The following is a 27,778-nucleotide window of genomic DNA, read 5'->3' on the forward strand; positions in this document are numbered from 1 at the left end:
TAATCCTCCATTTTTACAATTATAATATTCAGCAGGAGCAATGCTATGTGCGTCCGCGTCGAGAAATAACAAACTGTATAGAGTTGCTAAGTTTGGAAGCGAGAGCATAACTGGTTGTGATTACAAACGGCCACTCGTGCATGGTAGTCCGCGAGGGTTAGTGATCCTTCATTTTTACAATTACAATAAACAGGCAGGAGCAATGTTATGTGCGTCGCCGTCGAGATAACAAACTGTATAGGAGTTGCTAAGGTTATGGAACCGAGAGCTTAGACTGGTTGTGAGTACAACACTGACACTTGTGCTTGTTCGCGAGGGTCCCTGAGATCCTTCATTTTTACAATTACAATATTCAACCAGGAGCAATGATATGTGCGTCGCGTCGAGAAATAACAAACTGTATAGAGTTGCTAAGGTTTGGCAGCGGGAGCTTAGACTGGGTTGAGAGTGTATGTACACTCGTGCTTGTGTCGGCAAAGGTATGTAATCCTTCATTTTTACAATTATAATATTCAGCAGGAGCAATGTTATGTGCGTCGCGTCGAGAAATAACAAACTGTATAGAGTTGCTAAGGTTTGGAAGCGAGAGCTTAGACTAGGTTTGATAGTACACGTACACTCGTGCTTGTGTCGGCGAGGGTTTGTAATCCTTCATTTTTACAATTACATTATTTAGCAGGAGCAATGTTGTGTGCGTCGCGTTGAGAAGTAACAAACTGTATAGAGTTGCTAAGGTTTGGAAGCGAGAGCTTAGACTGGGTTGTGAGTACACGGACACTCGTGCTTGTGTCGGCGAGGGTTTGTGATCCTTCATTTTTACAATTACAATATTCAGCAGGAGCAATGTTATGTGCGTCGCGTCGAGAAATAACAAACTGTATAGAGTTGCTAAGGTTTGGAAGCGGGAGCTTAGACTGGGTTGTGGGTACACGGACACTCGTGCTTGTGTCGGCGAGGGTTTGTGATCCTTCATTTTTACAATTACAATATTTAGCAGGAGCAATGTTATGTGCGTCGCGTCGAGAAATAACAAACTGTATAGAGTTGCTAATGTTTGGCAGCGATAATACTTACTACTGTCCTATTCCTGTAATACTAAAATTTGACGCTGAAAAGCTTGCTAGTGCCAATTACAATGGTGATAGATTACCAGATCAGTATACTGCTTTACCTTTGTACGAATAACATTTTTTCAAAATATCCTTTGGACTCTAATAATGGTATTTGATCATGTTTTTCAAAAATTCCAAAATGATCTTTTTAATATTTTAATTAAAAGCCAGTAAAATAAAACTAGTTCCAGGAGGGTTCACCTCTTTCTACTGCTAGTTGAACCTATACTAGGTACACAAAAACATATATGTAGGCACATAACTTGCTCCAAATGTCGAGATATTGAGGTACAAATGACTGATCAGTAGAACAAGTTAACATCCCAAACATGAGAGATTATTGTCTGCCTCGGTCTCCTCTCTCTGCTTTTACTTGTGGAAACTAGAACAGAGATAGTCTTCCCTTCCTCCAATGCGACATGACTGATAGTGTGACTGCTATCCCTTCTCATGAGTTATTGACTGGAAGCGGCCCTAACTTTTAATCTTATAAGTACTAAATATTTTGTCATTCCGGAAGCAGCGCAAAGGTCCTTTTAGGAATAAAGTGCAACTAGAGGTTTCCTCATCTTCTTGTACTAAGTGAATAAGAAAAAGATATAACCAATCATAAAAAAATAATTTATATCCTTTCTATCTTAAATCGCAGCTTTTTGGAAGAAACGTTAATAAATGAGGGACTTCACGACACTTGTCATTACCAAGGTCATACACCCAAGGCTCTGACTTACAGAAGCTCAAAATTAAACATAATACCAAGTTTGAGTAGGTCTAATAACAAGAGTTATACACCTTTAATTGTGCCACACTCAAAGTCATACCGACTACGCTAATACTCTAAAGATACTTATCTCTAGTGACTCATTAGAATTAACTTAATACATAGGTAGTACTTACACAAACTTGGATAAGTTCATTAGTTAGTCTTAATCAATAAAAAGTTTCAAGATGACGGCTATTTGAGCAAAAATCTTTACTCAACTAATTCCAAACTTAGACTCAGTTCAATATATATATTTTACATATATTACATTTATAAATTACTTTTATTCTTACAGTTTTTGATAATCTCTTAAGGTTTCAAGATGGTGGGCATTCAAAATATGGAACAGGAATTTCGTTATGTATAAGTTATTATGAATTATATCGCAAAAAAAAGAAAAAAACTGTTTTAGAATTGTCAGGTTAGTTTACAATAATGATTATTCTTACGTGTTTTTGTTATATTATGTATGGTTTCAGATAGCGGGCGTACAAAGTGTTAACTAGTTTACAACATTCCGGGAATAATTGTGAACATGATAACTACCGTAGCTCTTAATAGGTTCAGACCAAATTTGGCACAGAGTCAATACTTACACATATCTAGGATGAGTTCGTTAGCCAGTCTTAACCAATAAAACGTTTCAATATGGAGATCATTCGCATTTGGCCAACATTTTTTCGACTATTTAACAAGATAAATAAAACATTTCCAAGTATTATAAGGAACATTTATTCCTATTTCTGTTTCAATAACTTTTAAAGTGGCTATTTAAAGTTCTAGAAGTATACAATTAAAACCGTTATAAGTGAATATATTTACAACCATAATTTCGGATTAATTATAACAAAATAATGTTACGTTTTTACAAAGAAATTTTTATGATTGCCACATTATGAACTTTGTAAATGTTTGAAAATATTACGATTATTTTTGTAAGAGCATTAAACAGCTTATTATAGATATTAGTGTACACTAAGTAAAGTGATTAATACAAGTTTTTAATACTCATAGGCTCTCTCTCTCTCTCTCTCTCTCTCTCTCTCACTCTCTCTCTCTCTCCCTCTCCTCTCTCTCTCTCTCTTGAGTGTCTCTTCAAATCCCATATCTATCAGTAAGTCACTGAACCCTGCATATTTGAAAATAAAAATAAAAATATTATTGTAACGGAAATAATGCTAAAAGTTAAAAATACTTTTGTACTTTGCAAAGGAGGAAAAGGATAACGTAAAAATAATACATGGAAAAGAAGGAAAGTAAATTAATCTAAATTATACATAGTGGTGAAACGTTTTAGTTTAATTTACAGTGATTTTTTTCTGGGCTGTGAAGGTGGCTGGTTACTTTTTACTGTTGCACATTACACAACCTAACATTGGTCTTGACTTTAGAAATAAGTCACAACAATAGTTTTATATTTTAAACTGCATATACGAGTATGTAGAAGTTTAAAATGCTATATGAGTATGTAGCATATTTTATTTATTTAAAAGCATCTGGAACTATTTACAAAGGTCTAAAACAGTTAGAGTATGTTTACAAAGTGAATGTCTTCTAAATATAGTTTTAAGTTCAAAATTGTAATTTATATTTCAAAATAAACTAATACATTCTAAACGCTACTAGTCTATATTTAAATTATTACAGGATATTATTTATTTCAAATGTAATCACATATATTTTACATTATTATGAAACGATATGTCGTTTATTATTATAATCAGTACAAACCATTGGTATGGCACTCTTAAACTAATCTCTAAACGATTCACTAACACTGAGCTTGTGAAGAATTACACTTGTTCATACAAATCAAAAACTGTACTAAAATCTAAGTGTCACTAGATGAAGTAATCACTTTATAATCTGTAGCGATTACACATTACATAATTACACCATTAGGAGGAGTCTATTTTCTTATCAAAGATTTTTCAATTGATAGTTTGATTTGTTCAGGTCTCTCTCTGTCCGTTAAAAATAAACCCAGATTAGGAATCATGATTTACTAAAGATGTTTTTTTTCTTGTTAGCGCTTGTGTTGGGGGCGGGGGTAGTCGTCGGGAGAAGTTCTAAGGAAAATTCTGAAGACACCCCGTCCAAGTTAACTTCTGGATTTCTCGTGAGTCATTAACTTCAAGTGATATACTATTTAAACTATCTTGTGATTGTTTTCGATGTATCATCTCGTCCAATAATTCAAACATAGGTTTGATGTTTCATTAAAAAAAAGAATATATTTATAAACTCTTAACAACTACACGCTCAGTAAAATCTTGTGAAAATAAAAAAAAGAATTATGGGTATATTGGAATAACGAGTATTTGCCTTTTGTTATATATCACAGTTCTGTTAACAAGGTTTGTTAGAAGCTGTATGACCTAAACCTAACATAGATAATGACAAATATATACAATAAGAACTATTTCAGTTTGTAGAGCTTCTATCTTTAACGTAAAACATTTCTAAATATCTTGCTAAGAATAATGGTTTTACATTATTTGAAGGTAATTGTTCTGATGGGGAATTTTGATATTGTTATTTCTTTGGTATACTTGAAAGATAAACTTAAAGTAATTCTTTTATAATAAATTGTACTATAATATTAACTCTTTAATTCCAGTTTCTCAGAAATTAATTTTGTTGATATTTATACTAAAAAATATGTTATTTGGTATCATTTAACAAGCAAAGTATCATTTAAAACAAAGTATAAGAAGAAGAATACTTACAAAATAAGACTTGTTTTATCCACACAATTAAAACATGTGAAAACTAACAAAGGTGATACTTTTAGTAGTACACAAACAACAAATTACAGACAGCGTTGGTTGTTAGGTTTCTTAGCCTCATATTTTGGCGTGGTCTGAAAATCAACATTGAATATGTATTCATACATCACATTTTTTACACATGATTCTTGTGCGCTGTTGGCATTGGGCACATACTCTTTAAGAACAATCTTCACGAACATATTCATAAATCTCTCCACTTTTGCGAACAACACAAAACACACAAACATGTAAACTACACATGTAATTTCAGACACATATTCTTGTAATTATGTATAATATCTAGTTTACTGGGATAAATCCATTGATTCATCATGCCTTTATTTTTTAATTGCTACCTTTTCATTTCTTATCTACTACGAAATAAAAAGTGTGAGAAGTTGGCTGAAAGTATATTGATTACTAGTGATATTAACTCAAAAATGTATTTATTTTCCATGAATCGCAAGGTTAAACTCCTGATATTTTCATAATAAGAAGGGTATTATGGCAATAATAAATAGTTAGAAAGATATAGTTGCCACTTTCCTGGTGGTATAACTCTAGTTCACGCCTGTTAAAAGACTTCAGAACTAAGTTAAGTCCACAAACATCTACTGATAACGTCCGTGGTGAACTACACTTGTCACTTTCCGATGTCAATCGATGGTTAATCAAACGATGTTTAGCAGGTTGCCACTCTTGAGACATAACTTAGATCTCACTCTGGAAAACCTTACCAGATTTTGGTACTGAGTAAGGTTCATAAACAACACAATCAACCCCCTCATCAGTTACATAAACAAGTCTTTTCCCCCGAAGCATCTCATTGAAATGTCAAGGGAGTTTTTTGTTATACCGCACGCCTTTGACACTGAGAGAAGATTATTCCCATACAGGTACGAGCGTCATTCTCTTGTTCTTAGTGAATTAAACAGATTTCACTATTGTACCTTCATTTTGTTAGTAGTGACAACCATTTTCTTCAGATGTTAACGAGATTTCGGGCATGGAGATTGCTGGGTAACAATGTAATATTTTCGAAAATTCGGTGATTTTTCCGAGTAACATTGCTCAGCTAGACGTTACGCTGGCCAACTTGTATTAACTGTTAAATTAAAGTCATAGGCCTACTAATTTTCCATATTAATGAATTGGAAAAATAACTGAGTAATGATATAAATAGACAAAAAATAGGATGGCGATAGTACACATAATACTGAGCCTTGTTGAAATAATCCCAATCCAATGTATTTGGATGATTGACAGATTACCAGGCTCCACTTACAACCTGAGTGTTACTGAAATACAGATTATTGCTTGTTTTATATTGGAGTACAGCATAAAAACGCGTCATCACCCAGGGTGAATATGCGCTGTAGCTTAAATAAGTAATGTATTGCTTACTTACGTTACTACGTTAACATGTTACACTCATCCCTATATCAAGTTGACGATTAAATAAATAGTTAGAAATTCTACAACTGTAAGCTTACGTACCGCTCCTGATAGAGCTCTTTAAGGCCAATTTTGCATTACTAAATAATGTTATTGTAATTTTGAGATTTTGTGTGGTTTACAAATGTATTAAAGCTATTAGCTGTTTGTGAATTTTGTATAAAGGCTCTTTTAAGGTCAAGTCATTCTTTTGCTAAAGCGATAACTTGTGTAATGCACTATTATAGGTTAAGAGGAAAACATACAGTTTCCATAACAATGTTTAAGGTTCGTTTTTTGTTGGTTTTAGAAAACTCGAAGCGCTGGGAGGGACTTGAGTCATTCTTCTTCTTTCGGCAGTGAAGATTTTGACGTAAGTTTCCTGAAAGCGATCCAGTCCTGTTTGTTATGTTTCAATTCCTATAAATAATTACCATAACGTACCCACACACACACACACACACACACACACACACATATATATATATATTTTTTTTTTCGCTAGTTATGTTTGGGGTTGAAATAGGAAGGGTACCGAAAGGGTTAAAAATATCAAATAATAACTTTCACGAATAATATTTTTCTCTCTTAAGGCATTTAAAACCGTCAGACAACTAGATAAAGATAAAAATCGCCATTGTCAGAGTCATTATACGGTTATTTGACGCTAATTTAACATTTATTTACTTGTATCGCGGTTAGTTTAAAATGTCTCAAGCTAGAAAACCCATGATTGAGAAAACAGTTATAATTTGTTATTTTAAACCTTGATAACTTCCCATTTCGATCTCACCAAAACTAGCGTGGCTGACGGTCAATTTATTTATTAAGAATTCCTCCATCGATTTCAAGATTAACCGCGTTGTGTGATTATACAATACAAATTGGCTCTAGGGTACAAGTACTTAGTAAGATTATGGATATCTGAATATATTAGTAGAGTAACTAATCTGTGATACTGATAAACTTAATACTGCTGTGTTTGGATAATGCGCGGTAACACCTCAATTTATTTATTAAGAATTCCTCCATCGATTTCAAGATTAACCGCGTTGTGTGATTATACAATACAAATTGGCTCTAGGGTACAAGTACTTAGTAAGATTATGGATATCTGAATATATTAGTAGAGTAACTAATCTGTGATACTGATAAACTTAATACTGCTGTGTTTGGATAATGCGCGGTAACACCTCAATTTATTTATTAAGAATTCCTCCATCGATTTCAAGATTAACCGCGTTGTGTGATTATACAATACAAATTGGCTCTAGGGTACAAGTACTTAGTAAGATTATGGATATCTGAATATATTAGTAGAGTAAACTAATCTGTGATACTGATAAACTTAATACTGCTGTGTTTGGATAATGCGCGGTAACACCTCAATTTATTTATTAAGAAATTCCTCCATCGATTTCAAGAATAACCGCGTTGTGTGATTATACAATACAAATTGGCTCTAGGGTACAAGTACTTAGTAAGATTATGGATATCTGAATATATTAGTAGAGTAACTAATCTGTGATACTGATAAACTTAATACTGCTGTGTTTGGATAATACGCGGTAACACCTCTTGCATATTATTATTCAATAATGTTGTTTCTCTTAGTATAATTTGTAATAAATACCGTACTAATTACTGTCTGTGAAGGTACCAACTACTCTAGTATTTTGACTATTTTCTAGTATTTTCAATCCTTTCTTTTCCGGAAAGACAAGATCGCAAAATTATAGGTGCAGCATTAATTTTATAACGCGTATAGAAAATGTACCGAAGTGTTTGCAATTTGAAGTAAAATATCTCTAAACAGGAAGCACTTTATATATTTGCTTCTCACTCTCTCATTTTGTCAAGTAGCTAATCGAAAGTAGAACTTAAGTGCTGTAAATTGTTGCAGTCCCCGGATATACCAAGTGACTTCCATGCACGTTTCGGCATCAATAAGACCTGGGGAATCAGGACACCACACCCCATCCTGAGTAGACGAGCCTCCTTTGTAAGTAGCATTTAAGTTTAGCTGATTAGTCCATCAGACTTGCCACACCTAGCAGTATTGTTGAAACAATTGTTTAGAGTAGTTGTTAAAATTATTGGTCCCATTGTAACATTCTGTCAAATGAGATGTGATGTTGCAGTGTCATTGATATCTCTAAAAATTAGTACATAATTTTTAGTATGTGCTAAAATTTATTACTTTTCCCTCAGCAGCAAAATTTTAGTTTACATTTATTGCAAAGCATTACTTATATGTTTTATTGTAGAGTTGTATCTGTAACTGGAATAAAGTGTACTTTAATTGTTTATTCTATAGTCACCTTTCTATTAATTGCAACAAAATATTAATATTAGTTTTCTTGATTTATATAATTATTATTGTTCAATTTACTGAATTAAATTTCTGTACACTATCATTAAACTTTATACATTGTATCTAGGTCCACTTGATACGTACAGAAAATAACATATAAACAGTATATTGTTGTTCAATAATGTTTTTCTTGGTATTATTTGTAACAAATACTAATTAATGTCTGTGTACGTACCCACTATACTAGTAGTTTGACTGAGACGTTCCTACTATTCCTGGAAAGATAGGATCACAAAATAATGGATGGATTATTACTGTAATATCATTAATTTTAAAACGAGTATAGAAAATATTTCCACTATATAAAGCGTTTATTACTATTATTCATTTACCCTGTCTCAGTTGCTGCATTAGTGACGTAAATATAGTAAATTTATTTTAAAAGACTCCTTTAATCTTTATGATGACTTATAAATAAAAAAGGTTTTAGACTAGCACAAATAAAATGTTACAACTTTTGAAGTTTTGATTAATTTGTCTATAATCTTTAGAAAAAGTATAGAATTATAAATACCTACAACATATTTTATGTTATCAGAATAATAAAGACTATGTTGGTAACAGATTACTAAACATCTGGGTAATACAAATTAAAAAGAATCTTTATTTAATTCAATATTATTGTATAGATTTCAATCTGTGATTCTCAAACAGCACCCTCCCCATGCAATTCTCTAAGAGTCGATTTACTTCTCAGTAGATTAAACTCAAATATGGGTAATCACAGAGAACAATCCGAGACGGAATACAAGGGAACGTTTATAACACTGGTGATAGTACGTGTTATTTTTTCACAGGAGGACTATGGAAGACCCCGAGTTTTAGATAATACTGAGTCGGGAAGTTATGAAGATGAATCTTCTTCTGTAAGTAAAAAGTATGTTTACCCCTGACATCTTTATACTTAGCCTAGCTTTCAAATTTTATATAATGCAATTATTGTAATTGGAAAACAACACTTATATTATAATAAACCTTCTCCTTGCCTTTATTTAGTCGAGCATAAGATACAATTGTTTTGTGAGCAAAGTTAAATGCAATCTTTTGAGAAGCATGGCATTATATTCGAAGGACGTCATGTTATTGTTTTAAATTATGAAGGGCGAAGAGATTTAGTATGTTGTGAAATTATATGATGATAAACATTTTATTTAGTTACTTAGTATGATAGTAAAATAATAATATAATTTTAGAATATTTTTAATTAGAAGAGACTTGACTATACCTCGATTACGAGAGACTTCATGGGAATATTTGTTTATTTTCCTGACTTCAACAAAATGTACTTTAGGCAATGCTGTGACTTTTATCATAACAAATTTGATTGAATCAATGCTACTTTAAGTAAATCATACCATAGTTTTATTATTATAAATGTTGTTTCCAACAAAATGTTTGGCTAAACGTTTTTTAAATTGGTAAAAATAAATAAATTTTAAATTATATACATATTACTCAAACGTGATTAGAAACATTAGATTTGGATGAGGACAAAAATAAAGTGACAACCATGAAGTAGGGTCTAAACATTCGGAATCATTATAGTAATTAATACTATTTATTGAGGCGAAATAAACTTGATGAGATAACGTTCAATTAAACATAATCCATATTTTATTATTTTTATGCATTTTCATCAAACTTTTGTTTTTTAGTTATTAAACTTTTAAATTTTTTTGTGGCTGCCCTTTTTTAAACTTGATCTCTATTACATTTATCTCTGTCCAAATATTACTTAGAATTATTAATTTCGTAAGTTATCAAAAAGACAATGTGTGAATTTAAGGCAATTTTAAAAGTCATTCTTCTGATCTTAGAACCGTATTGGTTATTATACTAAATTATACGAATGAAGAAGAATAAGTCAACTAGTGGGTAATAAATCAATTTTAATTTTGTTACAGAAACATGGGGAAGACCACAAAAAACTAGGAATGGTTAGTAAAATAAATGTTACTTTGGCGTGTGTATATTATTGTTAAAGTTTACTATATTAATTTTAATCCTATCCTAAAAATATAATTGACGTCGTATTTTAGTATTTGTTTAGAGGTAAAAACTTGAACCACTATTTTGAAACCTTAGTTTGTTATCCATTGTTCCAGGCTTTGTCAGCAGGAAAATTATCGTCTACAACAATTAAGAAAAATACAACCTTAAATGCAAAAACAAACAAAAAATCACCTAAACAAAATCCAAATATGCTGCCAACAACACATAAAACTACTAAAAATGTTGTACCACATCTATTGAAAACGTCTCAAGAACATAAACATAATCAGAAAGCAAAAGTTCTACATACGCAAACTAAAAGTGCACACAGCGAGAACAAACTTGAAATCGGTACTAAATTAGGCACGAAACTGAACGAAGAAGTTAAAACAACACTACGTGCAATGACAACCAACAGTAAATTTACGGAAAAACCATCATTTCAGTCAGCTATAACTCATGGAAGAAAAATTGAACAGCCAAAAACACATCTTCAAAGGTCTCAAGTTGTAAGTACAAAAGTCAACTATCAGGGTAAAAGTGACATACATACAGTAGAAACACATGAAATGCGACATTCAAAAGTGAAAATAGAAAGTCAAACAACAACTGAAAAGTTCCGTGGGCCGGAAATAAAAACTGTAACTACTTTTAAGTCGGACGTTGATCACACTTCATGTAGGACCCCAGGAAATCCTTCAACATCGAAGGAAACCATAAAACCAAATAACCAACATACTAAAAATCATATTGTTATCCATAAATCAACTAAACGTCCAATAACTTCTACTAATTCTCAACTTTCTCGTGCTACTGAAGAAGTTGACCCAACTACTACCAACATAAAAGCTACTCAGCCATCAGCTATTATTCAATCTCCATTAGCCACTGCTACCCAGATCGTTGATAGTAAGTCATCAACTAACGTTCAATCTTCATTAGCCACTCAGCCTGTTACTGCTACCCAGGTCGTCACTACTCAGTCATCATCCAACATTCAATCTTCATTAGTCACTCATCCTGTGATTGCTTCAAAGTTTACCACGGCTTCCCAAAAATACAGCCATCAATTTTCTACAATCCCAGATCGTATTTATAACAGATCTATGGATGTTACTGCTGAAGTTACAATCAAAACTCAGACTTACGTTAAAACCCAAGCTCCTCTTGCAATTTCTGCTCAACTGTCCACAACAGCTTTCAATATTATTGGAAAGAACATCTCTGAAGGTTCTAATTTCTTAGCAACCGAACCCCAAATTAAAAACCAAGATCCCAGAGTTGATAAAAGTTCTTTAGGCGGTGAAAGTTTTCTTAGATCTAAAATGCCAGATGAGTCTAACGTATCTATTGTTAACCAACATTCTATTGTTACTAAATCATCTGTGTTTTCCAAAATTCCCGTTGTAACTCAAAATCCTATGGCTACACCAACTCATATTGCAACTCATACTACTTCCGGTATGAAAATTCAACCTAAAGATCAAGTTTGTAAGAGTATTCAAGATCTTATTATTACGCCACTTCCAGCTACAAACCAAGTTCCCACAACATCTCAAGCTCCTATTTTAACTCAGTTCTCTGTTGCTACTCAGATTCCACTTACAGCTCAACCTTCTGTTCTAAACCCAGCTAAAGTTGTCACTCAAGCTCCCCTGAATAATCAAGCTCCCACAACTATACAAATTAGTGTTTTTACTCAAAGTCCAGTTACAACACAAGCTCTCATGAACAATCAAGTTCAAACTGCAACTCAAGCTTCTGTTCTAGATCCAATTAAAGCTGTCACTCTGCCTTCCCTGTCGAATCAAGCTCCTACAGCAACGCAAATTTCTGTTCTAACTAAACGCCTAGTTACAGCACAAGCTCCCATAAACAATCAAGTTCCTACTACATCCCAAGATTTTGCTGTTGATCAAGTTCCTGTTACAGCCAACGCAATTATGACTACTGAAACTCCTACTAAAACTCAAGCTTTTGTCATTACTCAAATTATAGCAACAGCCCAAGCTCTTGTAACTAATCAAGCTCCTGCTTATGTATCTCAATCCTCTGCTGTTTCTCAAAATCAAGCTGCATCTGAAGTAGACAAGACGGCAACTCCAGCTTCTATAACTTCTCAAGGTCCATTTGTAACTCAAGCTACCATGGCTGATACAGCACATATTGCAACTCAGACTTATTCTAAAATTCCAGCGATAACTATTATGAGTACTCTAGCTTCTGTGGTTGCTAACAATCCAGCTACAGCCCAAGTATCTATACCTCCTCAGATTATCGCATCATCAGAAACTTCTTTGGCTGCTAAAACTTCACACAATTCGCAAAACAACGTTGTTTCACCAATTCCTAAGAATACTCATTCTAAAGTATCTCCCAGTGGTACATATCCCCACTCAAACGCTAGATTTGTAAACACTGCGCCCCACATCCGCTCGAGTCCCAAGCCAACTTTACGAGCTTACGACAGAATTTTGAACAGAGCCGGAGACCTTCTAAGACCTAAAATCACTCCAACAACCAGCACCACAATGATATCAACTGTAAGTGGTAAAACAGTTTTAGCAATTTTCTATTTTCTATTTGAATAGTTCTGTATGATACTCTTTTAAGCTTATTAAAACAGTAATTATTTAGCGCAATATGAATTAAAAAAAAACCATTATGTTTTTTCTATGTTATTTCTTGTTTGGCAGATAAGTACAGAAAGGATATTAGCTACAGCTCATGAAACTTCTGAAATCATAGAACATCAATATTCGACTGCATCCCCGATGGTAAGAATGGGAAAATACAAATCTTATTTGTATAATGTAAATATTGATGTAAACAACTAAGATTGAATATGGCATAATTAATGTTAATAGTTTATGATAATGTAAATACGAAATATTTTCAAAAGTTAACTGTCCTCATAGTATTTATGACAGTTTTAATGGAAATTGATGCAATCTTCTGTACTAAAAAGGGATTTTTATTTGAGTAATGACAGCAACAGTCTTTGTCTCTTTGCCATAAGGCTGTTGCTGTCGAAAAAATAAACTCTTGCGAAGTTAGGATTGCATAGTCATTTTTACATTTACTCTGGGCCTGGTAGTACGAGTATAGTGTAGGCACGTAGAATTAGACCAAAAAACTAAAATGGGGTGAAATCGTGTGTATTAAAAGATTTACTTACAACAAATCCCCGCATCAAGGAATCAGTGGCATCAATCAATCTGTTGCATTGAAGCAACCTCGAAGATGCTGGAGATGTGACGCGTCATCTTGTTGCCCAAACTAAAAAGATTGCTCGTACACTTTTTTTCATAAGAAATGTAATATCCTCATATTCCTAGTATTAGAGTGTGGATATTATTACTGAGGCGAAATTTTAAAACATCACGGAATACAACACAATGAAGAAAGCTGTAATTTTACTCTTGCAGAGACATCCTTATCAGATACGAGTACGTCGATAAATGGTTTTGGAATTATGCACGTTGTTAACATGTTTGAATACGTGTCCTTGGTATTTTGCATGGAAAATTTAATTTAAATTCAGGTGTCGACGTGTACACTGCCCATCAAACTAGCAGTGTTTTGTTGGCTGTCTCTGCGCTCTGAAGGTACACTTAGTGGCGTAATATGATCCTAAGAATATAAGAGAAGTCGTTGTGAGAAAGGCAAAGGATTTCATTCTGAAAAACGTCATTATAGGTTTTCATCAGAACTGCTTTCTTCTACGTGTCCTGGTTTTCTTCCACATTTTTAAAAACTGTGTTCTGCGGTTGTTTTGGAATTGATCCCATGAGAAGATAAAATCCAAAAGGAGTATTTTGTATAAATATACAAGTACGTAAAATTGTGTTGCTGTGGAGTTAGGAGTAATCATCAAATTCGTTATATTTATTTTTTAAGAGGTGGTGATTAGGAAAACGTAGGGTAATGGGCGCTTGAGATATATTATATACATATTCAACTTCCGGAGCTGTCCTCATTGTCTGTAACTGCGAAAATCTAGCCTATGGAGGTAAGTAATGAAAGGAGAGATGTTGCCCCTGGAAACTACTTCAACCCTCTATAGTCAGATCACCGGTCTTGGTTGCTCTAGGGATTTTTTCGATAACAATTGGATTCGAGTCAATGGGAAATTCTACATAAGCTTGTTTACATACGTAACTAGCAATCTGTAAAAAACAAAGTATTATAGTTGTGTAAGAATAGCTTGGACATTAATAAAGTTCTGGTGAATAAATGTCCCAGTAAGTATGACGGTTGTGATGGAACTCATGTCTTATATGTTTCAGGCCTCACAACATCATACGCAAGTTCCTTCTGATAGCCTTCATTTTGTAAGTATTTACAAAACAGACGCACCTTATATTGTGGTGGTCTCGCTATTCTTATTGCGGTAAAATTAATGTAAATTTGATTTGATTTTGATGAGATTTAAAATTACTTTAGTATTATTATATAATTTACTCAGCAATAAAGAAATTCCTTCTAGACAAGAAATACTTCTTTAATACGTTCGTTAATAGGAGTAAAATTGGGATAAACATATAAACCGTACTTCAGACATGTACAATAAACTCTATATTATGTAAAAATATTATTTCTTAATTTTATAAATGTAAACTTAAGGTTTTTTATTTTCCATAAGATACGTTAGCAATAGATATGTAAAAATCATTATATATGTAAGGAAATGTCTTCTTAGGTTTAACATATTTTATAAGAAGAACCTGATTGTCTGTTCATTGTATAATGCATTTGCTTTAATAGAACGTGACACGTACACTTTTTTTACAATGTTAAACGATTTTAAAATTATGTTATTTAAGAGAATCTAAAATAAATGAAAACCGATAAGTGAAAATAGTTTAACACAATTTAAAAACTTGAGTGCTTTATTCCTTGAGATGTAATAAGAAATAACTGAATAAATACATTTTTAATCTCTGAATAACACAAATATTATGTAAATGTCCATAAATGTGGCTGCACAAATGTAGTAAAAGTTTATATTCTCAGCCATTTATCTCCCAGTCATAAAAGGTGAGTACCGACTTTTGGCGGCTATTTTTGTTTACGAAGTGCGATATGGAAAACTTCCTCTTTCCTAGTAAACCCAAAGTGAAAGTTTTAGTCGAACTCAGATTTACGATTGTTCACATATATTTACATTCGCAACTTCTCAAGCCTTTTGCGTTTTACAGGTATCAACCGAAACACTATCACCTACGGATGACCATTCGAAAATACCTGTGAGTATTAGCCAAATACAGAATTTAATTAATGAAAATTTACCCTAAAACTTAATTGAAAATTTAAAGCTAGTTATTTAAAAGATTTCAATGAAATAATATCTAATAAAGAAAATTCAATACCGGACTGGATTGAAATTATTTTAATGAATGTACTGAATATTGAGGTATTTTATCGTTGTCCAGTTTCAGTCAAATTAATTATTAATATGATAATTATATGATTTTAAAAATGTTTTTAAAAAATAATTTAGATTTGATTCTGGCGTGCCTAATTACTGCCACCGAGCCTCTGGCATAATATCACGAGAATTTTGTAATTAGTTCAAATAATAATTTATATTATATCTTATTCACACATAACGGTTGTCTGGTATCGATAAGATAAAATTTCTTTATAAGACAGTAGTTTCTTTTGACATTTAAATTGAAACATATTAATTAAAAAACATTGTAGTATCTATGGGACTTAAAATTATATTAGTATTCTAAACCGAGTGCTTTTTAATTTAGTTAGTGGTCTCTTGTCTAATTATAGTGCCGTATTCTGAGAAAACAAGTAAATTAAAAAAATAATAAGTATTGTAAATATAAAGCTGAATAAGAATTTGATGTATCATATTTCAACAACATATAACCTGTACAACATAACAACATAATATTTTTCAATTACATGACGCTTGATATATAACATGTTTTGAACTAATGTAATTTCCAAGGAAAATGATATACCTTTATTTAGGACAGATTCAAAGTACATTGCTTAAATTGTTTGTTCCAGACACATACAACTGCCCCCGGTGAATTCTCTGGTGGACATCATTATTTGGTGAGTGTTAAATGAAATAAAAGTATTTTTAATTGTTTTATAAGGTTAATTATGAAGTAAAAATGAACATTATTATTTAAATTGTAGAATATTACAAGGGGATATTTACTTTATTTACGTTTTATGAACGTATGTGAATTTATTTCAATTATAATGAAATAATAAAATCCCTTATTGATCTTATAATCTCAAATAGCATACAGTGGAAATTAATTGTAGAAAAAGTAAAAAAATTCTGCTCTAGATCATTTACGTCATTTATTAAAATAACGTCTTTTTTATTATTTTATCTCTTCAATTATGATGTGATGAGATTTGTTTTTATTAAATTTATTCTTTGTAGTCTTTGTGGTATGAGAAATTTGACAGGTCTACAGAGTCATAATCAATAGTACCTGAAATAAACTAAGAGATTACGGTTTAGCATAGGTTCAGAACTACCTAGGCATCGGTTAGCTGTTTCATGGACTCTTGAGAGAACTATACCACAGTTATCTCGTATTGTATTTACGAATAGCTTATCCATTAATATAACGAAACAATACACATTGAGTTCGCATAATAATCCTGTAAAAAATCCTGTTATCCTTTCAACCCTTCCATCGTCAATAACAAACTTAAAACAAAGAATATAATGTAATATTGTTTATTGTTATTACTTACTTAATAAAAATGTTAAAACTATATTGCCAGCACAATTCAGAGTGGTTGCAGGTTTTAATATTGATAGAAAATAGAATATACAAATACTAACTATTGCTAAAAGATTCAAGAGCTAAGTTCCAATTTTTGCTAAAGGGAACAATTTTACTCAAAACTCAATGTTATTACTAGACGTTAGCAACTCAATTATAAATTTGGTAAAAATACATTTTTTGTTAAAAATTGTACTCCACATTTTGAGACTTTGACTTGTAATTGTAAGTGGAAGAAGAAGAAAATATTGGAAAGTCAGAAAACCGGTTTGACGCAGGATGGGAACTACCGAGGTGCTAACGCAGAATCAGTGGAGGTACGAAAACGGACGAAACGCAGTTCTGGCAAGTCAACCGAATGCTTTACTCCTGATTTGGACGACATTACATACAATGAAAAGTTATTGTCGTTTTTGAAGAGTCAAAGAAAAACGATGGAAGAGATCGTACAGATCGAGGTTGAGACTAGGCAGCAGCGAGGGAGCGATCTCTGGAGAGACGTAAGAAGAAATCTTTTGACGGCTTCTAATTTTGGAACCGTTTGCAAGAGATTGCCTTACACTCGATGTGACAGTTTGGTGACGAGGCTACTGTACGGCGAAGAGTTGAACACGTTCAGCATGGTATATGGAAGAGAAAATGAGGCCGTCGCTATAGGCGAATTAAAACATATGGGTTTGAATATTTCCGAATGCGGACTATTCATTGACAGCGCTCTGCCGTTCCTGGCAGCAACTCCTGATGGTGTGATAGGAAATAATGGAATTCTAGAAGTGAAGTGTCCTTCGTCCGCTGCCAACCTGAGTCCGGATGAGGCGATATTACAGCGGAAAGGAATGATGAGCACTTTCTGGAGAATTGATGATGGGAGAATTACTGGGATTAACCGGAACCATTCTTATTACTACCAGCTCCAAGGCCAGCTGCACATTACTAGGAGGGATTTTGGCCTTTTTGTCATCTGGACTCCAAGAGGAATAAAGATGGAGAAGATTAAGAGGGATGACAGGTTCTGGGTGGAGCAGATGGAGGATAAGCTCAAAGCGTTCTACATGGATTGTTTACTACCGGAGATTATAGATTCGAGATGGAGGAGAAGCCAGCCTATCAGGAACCCCCAATACATCATAGACGCGATTCTAGACAGACAGGTATACATAAAGAAGTGAATAATTAGGATTTTAACATATTTTCTATAACATGTATCTGCATTTTTGTTTGTATTCTGATGCATGATGCCTGAAGAATATCTGAACGGAACTACACGCGGGTTACATACTCGATATTCTCTCCTTTTGTACATATAAACACACACACACACACACACACACACACACACACACACACACACACACACACACACACACACACACACACACACACACACACACACACACACACACACACACACACACACACACACACACACACACACACACACCATTTACTTACTGTATTTATAAAGTAATCAAACATGATGGCATTCGCGTGACTTTATGTTCGGATCCATCAACTCAAATGTATCATGACAGCAAATACCCTGCCAACTATTGAGCCGTGTGAACTACTCAAGAGTGAGGAGGTAGTCGGCAGGGTAGTATCAAGTATTTTCCGGCCCAATAGACCTTGTATTTGGCTCTGTTCTTATTTATTGTTTCTATTTAATGGCAACTAAAAAATGATATGAATTAAATTACGAAGCAATGAATTAAGGGGAAACTTGTTGATAAAATTGAAGAAAGATAATCAAGAAATTTCAGAACGGCTTGTATAATGTAGATTTGTCCGTGAAGAGTATATAGATACGTTACAATAAGCCATACTTGAGTTTGAACACAGTATATTTAACGCTTCCGATAGAAGATACAATTATTTATCTACTAACCGTAACCAACATCAGTCAGTATAATGATTTGGGATTGCCGGTGGCTGAGCGATATAAGACGTCAGACTTTGTATCTGAATTAGAGATAGTATATGTTTAATTTCTATCTGTAACTGTAGCACTTTTAATAAGTACAATTGACCAATGAGTACATTATACTGATAAGTACACTATACTGTACCAATTCTCTCCTTTATTTAATAACATCCTCGCAAAGGTCAGTGGTCTATGAGGACGGGCAGAATCAGGCTTAGAGAAGATAAGCCTTTCCTTCTTTTGAAGAGGTACGCGTCTGTATATTTTAGGTGCCAGTTAATTAAAATAATTCTTTAGTTCTGATTCTATATAATTCTGTCATATTCAACAACATTAAATGTGAAATTTCGCGTGGTTTGAAGTTTTGTTAAATGTTTTATTGATGTTCTATGCCATGTTATTGACAATGTTGGTGTGGTTTTATGTTACGTAGACTGAAAAACCAAAAAAAGTAAGTAACATGTGAAGCAGTTTTTCGTTTAAAATCCCAAAATGTTAGTGATTGGATTTTTATTCAAATTAAAGTTTATTAAATTATGTCAGAATATGTACCAACAAAACATTATACAGTTGTTTTGTATATTTGTCATTGTATTACAAATTTGAAACACTGTTGATAGTTGTTTTAATATTTGTCCAGTGAATCTGGAATCTGACCAGTGAGAAAGTGTTGTGAAATGAGACGAATTTAATGTTTGTGGTTTAATTATTTTGTTGGAGATGCATAGCTAGGGGTTGTGGGAGATAAATGAATGTTTTAATTAGAACTGGCGTCACGGAACAGCACAAAGCTGTGGTATATTCTATTTGAAAATGATTTCTTAAAAAAATTAAATTTTTAAAATAAATCAAACTTAAGGTCAATAATTTCAAATTATAATTAAAATATAATTTAGGCTGGTGTATGAACCCGATGGTAATAAAATAATTGTATTATTTACAAATCTGACAAGAAATACGACGACAACAGTATGGAAGAGGGGTTTCTTGCTCTTGTCGTCATAAAAGAACTGGATATTAGATCTAAAAGTTTTCCTTGAAAGTTTCTGATTTGAGGTTCGTGTATTTCTTTGAGTTTTCTTGCAATTACTTCTCTCCTTCAGTATATCCCTTTGTTCTTGAAACTTGCCTTTATACACTGTCAAGGAAAATATACTTAATGACTTATAAAATGTTGATGTTGAGTGAAATTGATGCTCCGGTCTGTGAGTGGAATAACACCTGGATATAATTTTTATTCCGGAGTTGAAATAGATTTGTTTGAAATATTTTTTGATAATTTAAGTATGTCAGCTACCCCAAGTTTGGCATTTCCAGATTTCATCTATACCAATTAAGTCGACGGTTCGTAAGGTTAAAGTCTGAAAATTCCCAAAGTAAAATATTCCCAAGGGAAACAAATATATTTATTTCCATTTATCTCATAATTATAGTCTATATGAAGCTATGACGGACATAAAATAATTCATAATAATAATTTATATAATTATAATATTTTAAAGGTGGTCCGTTAACCTTTAGTTTGTATTGATTTTACCTGTAATCTATCGGAAGTTACCAAGCCAGTGCGGAACCGATTTGGTAACTGGATTGGTAACTTCCAAAAGATTACAGGTAAAAGCAATACAAACTTGGTACATTATTGCTGCACCTAAACATTTACCATTTAAAGTAACTACAAATGTTTTGTCATATCAGAGGGACGGCCCGCAAGGAGTCAGAAGAAAGTCTTAAATTAGAGCATACTTCGAATAGTAAATCAACTTAAAGGTCTCTCTCTATTAGTAGAGTAAATGCCGCAAGTTCGACCTGAAAAGGTCCACTCTTTAAAAAATTACGCTGGTTTAGAGTTTGAACCGTATACAATTTAGGTTCTGTTCTAATGGCTTAATACTCTTTTCGTGACTTTAAGTTGTGAAAGTTAAACTTAGTATATCAATACTGGACCTAAGAAATATTGTTTAAAGGTTTTTTATCGACTCTTCATATCATATATTGTTTGTTTAAAATAACGTACAACTTGGGCTAAGCTTACGTTCACATTTGCTGAACTTGAACATTGCTGAAGTATGACATGTGACAAGATAGGGGTTGCAATTTGAAAACTTATAGTTACCCCCTTCTACCTCCCTTTGAAAAGGGGGGGGTAACATTTGTATCCTCCAAAAAAAAGAAAGTATTTTAATAAGTTTGGTGACTGTTATACATCGATATCTCAATCCGTTTAGAATATATCCAGATGTATCAGGACTTAATTTACACTCTGTCAGGATATTTAAATAGCATAATTAATAAATGAAAAACAAACGAAAAAGGGCTTTATTTGTAACATATCGTACAAAAGATCGAATTGTTACAATACAGGGTACATTTCAACAATTTAAAACAAACCCATGTACTGTGCGTTAAGAAATCTATGTTTTTAAATACATTTTCATAAACACACTGTCCAAAATGTCCAAATTTGCAATGCTTTTACTCAACGTTTCTCCTGAACTTTGCTTGTACAAGTGTGGTTAGTTCGTTTACCTCATCCAAGAGAATTGAGAAAGGGAGAAAATTTGTGACAATTTTAATTGTGTTAAGTTAATATAAAAATGTATCAGTGAATATTATAGGTATACTAAAAGGATAATTGAACAATTTAACTTCACAACAGAATTTAACTTGTTTAATGTCTTATGTTGTGAATGTTTAGTTCAACCTATAAATTGGAGACATTTACAAATTGTTACTTGTTATTATTGTTATTTATAATGCGAATATTGAGTTTAGCTTCAGTTGGCCTTCAGCATATTGCAGCGTCTGAAATCTGGAATTGAATGATTTAGAGAGTTCGTTTATGAGTTTCTTCGCCACCGATTTTTTGTTGAAAGTTGAGGCGGGTATGGCTCCAGATTCCAGGAGTCAAGTCTGTGACAGCGTCAGATTTTAGACGGAAGGTGAACTGGAGCCAAACCTAACACACACTGATCAATCATACCCGCCATAGCCATGTATTTATAATCTGTATCCTTTGTAGATACAATGAATAACATTGTTTCAGTCCACTGTGGCTGCTTCTCGTCTCAAAACTCGAACCTGGGGACCTGCTCTACCTAAAATGGTGAGTTTTCATAATATACAGAATAATATATATTAGGGCTGTAGAATATACGTATGATATAATTTCCAATATTTAATAAAGTCCCATCTATTTCTTTTCTTTTAAATAATTAAAAATCAAGATCACAATTAGTACTCACTATATGGGTACATTAAAATTATCAAATTTAGTTTCAAATATTCTTTATTTCATAATTTTTCTATCACCACAATTAAAAGTTTACATTTGAAATTAAAAATGTAGCAACTATATTAGTTAATTTTATAAATCCATACAAGTTTCTTATCTCCATGGACTGGCGTATCCACTCAAATGTTTTCAAATTACTAACAGCTATTGGTACGTTAAAGGTTTCCCATTACTCATGTTAAAAAAATTCTAAAGTTTTCTAAAAAATAGAAAAAAAAACTATACAAGAAGGAGAAAGTTTTACGATAATACCTAAGTGTTTGTTAGGACTGTACTAAGAAACTCACTAGATATGTTTGAAATTTTATTCATTTATATTTTGATTATTAAGTGTTAAGAATTATTCGTTTTATCTAGATTTAAATCTAAAAAAACATGGCCAATAAATATTTAAATAAACAATCTTGCTTTGATTTTTCACTACCTTATTTTACTGAGTTATCGTGTAGTAGAGAAAAAGTTGAATGATTGAAATTACCAAAATAATATCAAGCGATTAGTGCTTAGTTAGTAAATTGTTATCGGCCACAGTCCCTATGTCCAAAATACCCATATACGAGTACTTTTTGTTATAATTAATTTTAAACATATTTAGATGCTTACCTTGGAACCAGGAACTACACCTGCATGTAGCTCTCATCAGATGTAAAACTTTAATATATTTTATATCTTAGATTTTTATAAATACAATTACAAACATTATTTAAAGAATACAATTTATTATCGCAAAATTTTTTTAGGGAATTGCAAGAAAACAATTCTAATGTGGACAATGAAAGGCCACTAGAGGGTTTTAATAATGTTCTGTCCCTAATAATTATTAATGCTTTCAACTGGAGAGTAACTGGTGAGGAGTTTGTCTTAAATCCATTTTTATTCATTTGTTGTTGTAATGAGCAAGGTTGCAAATAAAATATAGATATATACTGATTAAATCTTCTTTCTTTGATAAACCTAAAGTGTCTACTTATAAATAAAGTAACATATCCTTTATGAGTAAATATGTATTAAATAATCTCTTTTATGTATAGATAAAGATTTTAGATTTGTGAATTGCTTTGATGCTAATATTACACCACAAACTTCGAAAGTAAGTTCCATTACGTGAAAAAGTACATGTTTTTATTTATTTACAAACAAAAATATCACAGTTATTAGTTCGGTATTCATTCATAAACATTTAAAGTATTTTTTGAAGGTGGAAGTATTGTGAAGGAAACAGGATTTTTTCCGGACGTTTATCATCGTTTTTTCCGAACACGTTTTTTGGCACTGAAGTGTTATATCACGTACGATGGCAAATGTTTGGAAAAATCATGTTTCCTTAAATTTTTTGTCATGTTGTTTAGTAAGAATTCCATGCCCTCATTTTAGAATAGCGTTGTTCTCGAAGTAAGAAACTTGTTACCTTTCACAATAAGTAATTGATTGTTATCACGTCTCTGTAACCCACCCATAGTGTTTCACTACAAAAAGATTAATGATTTTGTTTTATTACATTTTGAAACTAGATAACCTGTAACAACCATTGCTACACTACTCTTCATGCCAAGCACTTGTATTCCTCCCGAAACAAGCGATATAATTACCTCTCTGTACAATGTTTGATACGACAGTGGACATTTAGGAAATCTGTAGTAGAGCAACAAGAAAATAATTAGTCCTACAAGTAGACACTTCCAAACTGAAGCCGATCTGGGTTATACAGTTACAATAGTTACGTCTCTAAGCGAACAATAGTACAATATTACCTACTCAACTCTATGCAGCAGACAGAATTATATCTTACTTTCTAAATCCTTGAAACTTTGCTTGATATATTTTATCATACCATCATGACTGGGACTGATGAACACGACATATAGTACTCCATAATAACTCAAAGAGTGTTCAGTTTGTAATTTAACTTCTACTACGAAGTTTAGAAAATATTGTGATCAATGAGATCTACGGATCTCGTAAGGCAATGAAGTTCTTGAAGTGCGGAGAGGTTAAAGTTATAACACTGAATCCAGTATTGAAATCAAATTGTTGAATCCCAAACATTACTAGCAAGTTGTTTGTGCAGGTTCCCGTTGTCTGTTTGTTGTTAATCGTTCTGGGGTACATTTACGCCATCCATCAAACAGCTCCAACCGTCTAAACCGCACAGACAGTTCGGGTGAGACAGTTCCATTTATCCGCATGCCTCCCACGAGTCGTGCCAGTGGACACTCCATCTGTACATAGTGCCACATTTCATCTCGTCAGCTTGTCATATTTAAGAATTTTTATTAGTTACTGTGAAAGAATATTTTTATTTATTAAACACTTTAAATAGTAATCAAGTTGAGTATTGTACTGATCTCCTCTACGATTCTTTCTCATAAGAACCAATATAATATATTTAAATCAAACGGTGGCAGAGTTTAAATTGGCTTTTGTTCATTTGTTATAACTGTTTATTGTTCCCAAAACGGGTTTAATTATTGATTGATTTATGAATTAAATAAGTTATTTAGTTCTTTGTTATTTCTGTAAACAAAGAGAAAAAATTTGATATCTGGAACATGTTTGCAATATATTTTAAACAGGTTAACAGAACATGTCGCGTTGGATGTCGAACTGTGAGTAAGTAGTGTGAGTACGCGCACGCGCAGAACACGCACAAGTTCACCGATTTGCCCTCAGAGCGTTGCCCGTTTAATTTTCAGGGCTTAGAATTAAAGTTCACAATATGGCTAAATGGAATACTAAGCCATTAACAATTGGGACAAATAATGATAATTTTGATAGCCAGAATGTTTTACGAAATAGCGTCCAGAACTTTGTAAAATTTATAATTTTTGAATTACATTTTAAACTTATAAGTTCTTTAAACAGCCTAAAACTTCCATACATTTTCAACATGAAATAAAATATTTAAGATTTGAAAGGTTACAAAATGATTTATTGATGTAGAAAATAATTCAATATTCAGCAACTATTATTTGTAGAATTCAGATTTCACCAAAGACGTAGCTCATATTTGGTCAGAGTGATGACCTAAAGGTTTATTTATTTAACGCCCTTATAATATTGTATATACCGTTTGAAATATTACAACTGAATGGGTTAGTTGCGTATCACCAGGTTGCGTTTTAAAACTAGAAACTCTACGTTTCGAAACTTAAGATCTTATTTCTTCCTTGGGTTCAAAATCATCCATATTTACAAATAAGATTACAAAAAAGACATAAAAGAGTTTTATATCTCTTGTAAAACTTAAAATAACAACTCAGTAGCAACTTAATTTGATCTTATAACCTTAATATCATCAAATCTTTAGTATCTAAAAATAACTATAAAGTAACATCAGATTCAGAATCACCGCAAGTGGTTGTAAATAATAAGTCAAAAACTGCTATGGACAATTGATAGCATTAGTTATTTTCACAAAACTTTTCGTTATTACTGCTTTAAAAAGTTTTGTTATTTGTTCCAGGACAGGTCAAAAAAGAGAAAAGTAAGTTTCATATATTAATTATTTCTAATTTAAATCTATTCAGTAAATAACATATCTATGAAAATTTAAACTTTGTGGCATAATTTAAACAAAGAAAAATATAAGTTTATAACTGTTAAAATTATTATTTTCATATACAAAATAAATAATAATAAATAGTTTTGTTTTAAGTTCATCCAATTAATAAAACAAATATTAAAAATACAATAGTATTATGAAAATGAATACATAGGTATAATTTTGAAGCATATTACAGACCAATTCTGTTTGATAGAACATTAAATAAACGATTTAATAGCATTAGGGTTTTTTTATAGTTATTTTTAAACTAAAAATGTTTTAAATCCAAATAATCTAAAAAACAAAATGTATTTAAAGCTGAAAGCAACAAAGTAATATTTTACCTTTTATTATTAAGATTTTTAACTGCTTAAAGAAAATAGTACATTTTATTACTTGCTTAAAGTTTGTTATTGACTTTGATGATTCAGGATTAAGGACAAAGGATTCACTTTAATCCCTTAGAGTTTGATCCGTTTAGTTCAGTTTCTAAGGGTATAATTTTTAATATATATTAAAACAACATTTGCTTACTTTATCCCACATAACTATTTCTTATTATGTTGTGAAGGAATAATAACTTCTTTATATATGTTCAAAGACCAGTTCACGTTAGGGAACTAACTCAGTTTAATGTATTAAGGAATATGTACCTGAGAATATTATCATATGAAATGTGTTTAAGGAAAATGTGATAGTTCTGAAGCCACCACCCGAAGATTGGCCAGAGCCAAAAATGCCAGATGGTGCAAAGGTAGGTTTGATTCTATGTATATCTTAAAAATGTTATATATTAAAAAATCAGTCTATCGGTGTTTTCTAACAAAAGTTATCTTTAAAAACTTTTTATTGCCAAATTAAATAATAGTAAATTAGACAACCATAATTTCATTAATAATACCACGCAGGGCTTTATACAGTCAATAACAGTTTTCAATGATAGTCGATAAATAGCATTTGTGAAAATATTATCACTGAAGAATACTTTAATTCATCAAATTACCTGAACATAATGAACAAAAAAAAAAAAAAAAATATATAACAATTGGATCACATGCTTGTAACAAGAGGCCAAGATGTTTAGTATGCAAAATTTGCTTCACTTCAAGATTATTTACAAGTATTGCTACTAAAAAAATGCAGAATACATGAAGATCCATCAAGTGAATAATAAATTCTTGTATACAAAATCAGTGCTAAAGATTTCCTAAAGACTAAAGTTACTCTTCTATAAATTCCCAGAGAACACGAATGACTGAGCACAGAAATGAAATACAAACACAAAAAGAAAGAAAAACTTGTAGTATCACATGGTAAAACCAACAATTTAAATTACAAAGATACATATTTAGTACAACCCACAATGAAAACATTTCAAAATTGAAGTATGACCAGTTTTAGAACAATAGACTAAATCCTGTTCAAAATTAAAATGTCCACTTAGCCTGTGACTTAGACATCAAAGTTTCAGCTGAAAAAGACATGAAAATCGCACCAATTCTGTCTCATTCCTATTTTATAAATTTATATTTTTTTGTATCGATGTGAGTTTTTTTGCATAATTATAGCTGTATTTAAAATGTTATTTAATTTTAATGTCATGATGAGGGTTTTAGATTTGAAGAAAGACATTGTAAGTAGCTTATAATATGGCACTTATGGACCACTTTTAGGGCCACTGATATGCGTATATCTATAAACGCATCTATGGAAACAAACAGAAAACTGTATACTCTTTTACTGCCTAAACTCTCGATAGTTATATCAACAGCAAAAAAAAAAAAAAAATAATAGATATT

At 32.0% G+C, this 27,778-nt stretch overlaps 1 protein-coding gene across 3 annotated transcripts in view; it reads left to right on the top strand.

The window, feature by feature from the left end:
- The first annotated feature begins 3,791 nt into the window (after nt 1-3,791).
- LOC124354556 (serine/arginine repetitive matrix protein 1-like) overlaps nt 3,792-27,778 on the top strand; it is a 53,286-nt gene continuing 29,299 nt past the window's right edge. For 2 of the 3 annotated variants that reach the window (XM_046805106.1, XM_046805105.1), the window contains exons 1-8: nt 10,970-12,989; nt 13,143-13,223; nt 14,736-14,780; nt 15,648-15,695; nt 16,477-16,524; nt 22,187-22,246; nt 25,899-25,919; nt 26,665-26,733. In XM_046805106.1, coding sequence (XP_046661062.1) covers nt 11,016-12,989; nt 13,143-13,223; nt 14,736-14,780; nt 15,648-15,695; nt 16,477-16,524; nt 22,187-22,246; nt 25,899-25,919; nt 26,665-26,733 — 2,346 coding nt within the window. In that variant the 5' untranslated portion in view covers nt 10,970-11,015. The other variant, XM_046805108.1, reaches the window with a different exon arrangement.

The sequence above is a fragment of the Homalodisca vitripennis genome, chromosome 2 (genome assembly GCF_021130785.1).
Source record: "Homalodisca vitripennis isolate AUS2020 chromosome 2, UT_GWSS_2.1, whole genome shotgun sequence".
In the NCBI taxonomy this organism is placed as follows: Eukaryota; Metazoa; Arthropoda; class Insecta; order Hemiptera; family Cicadellidae; genus Homalodisca; species Homalodisca vitripennis.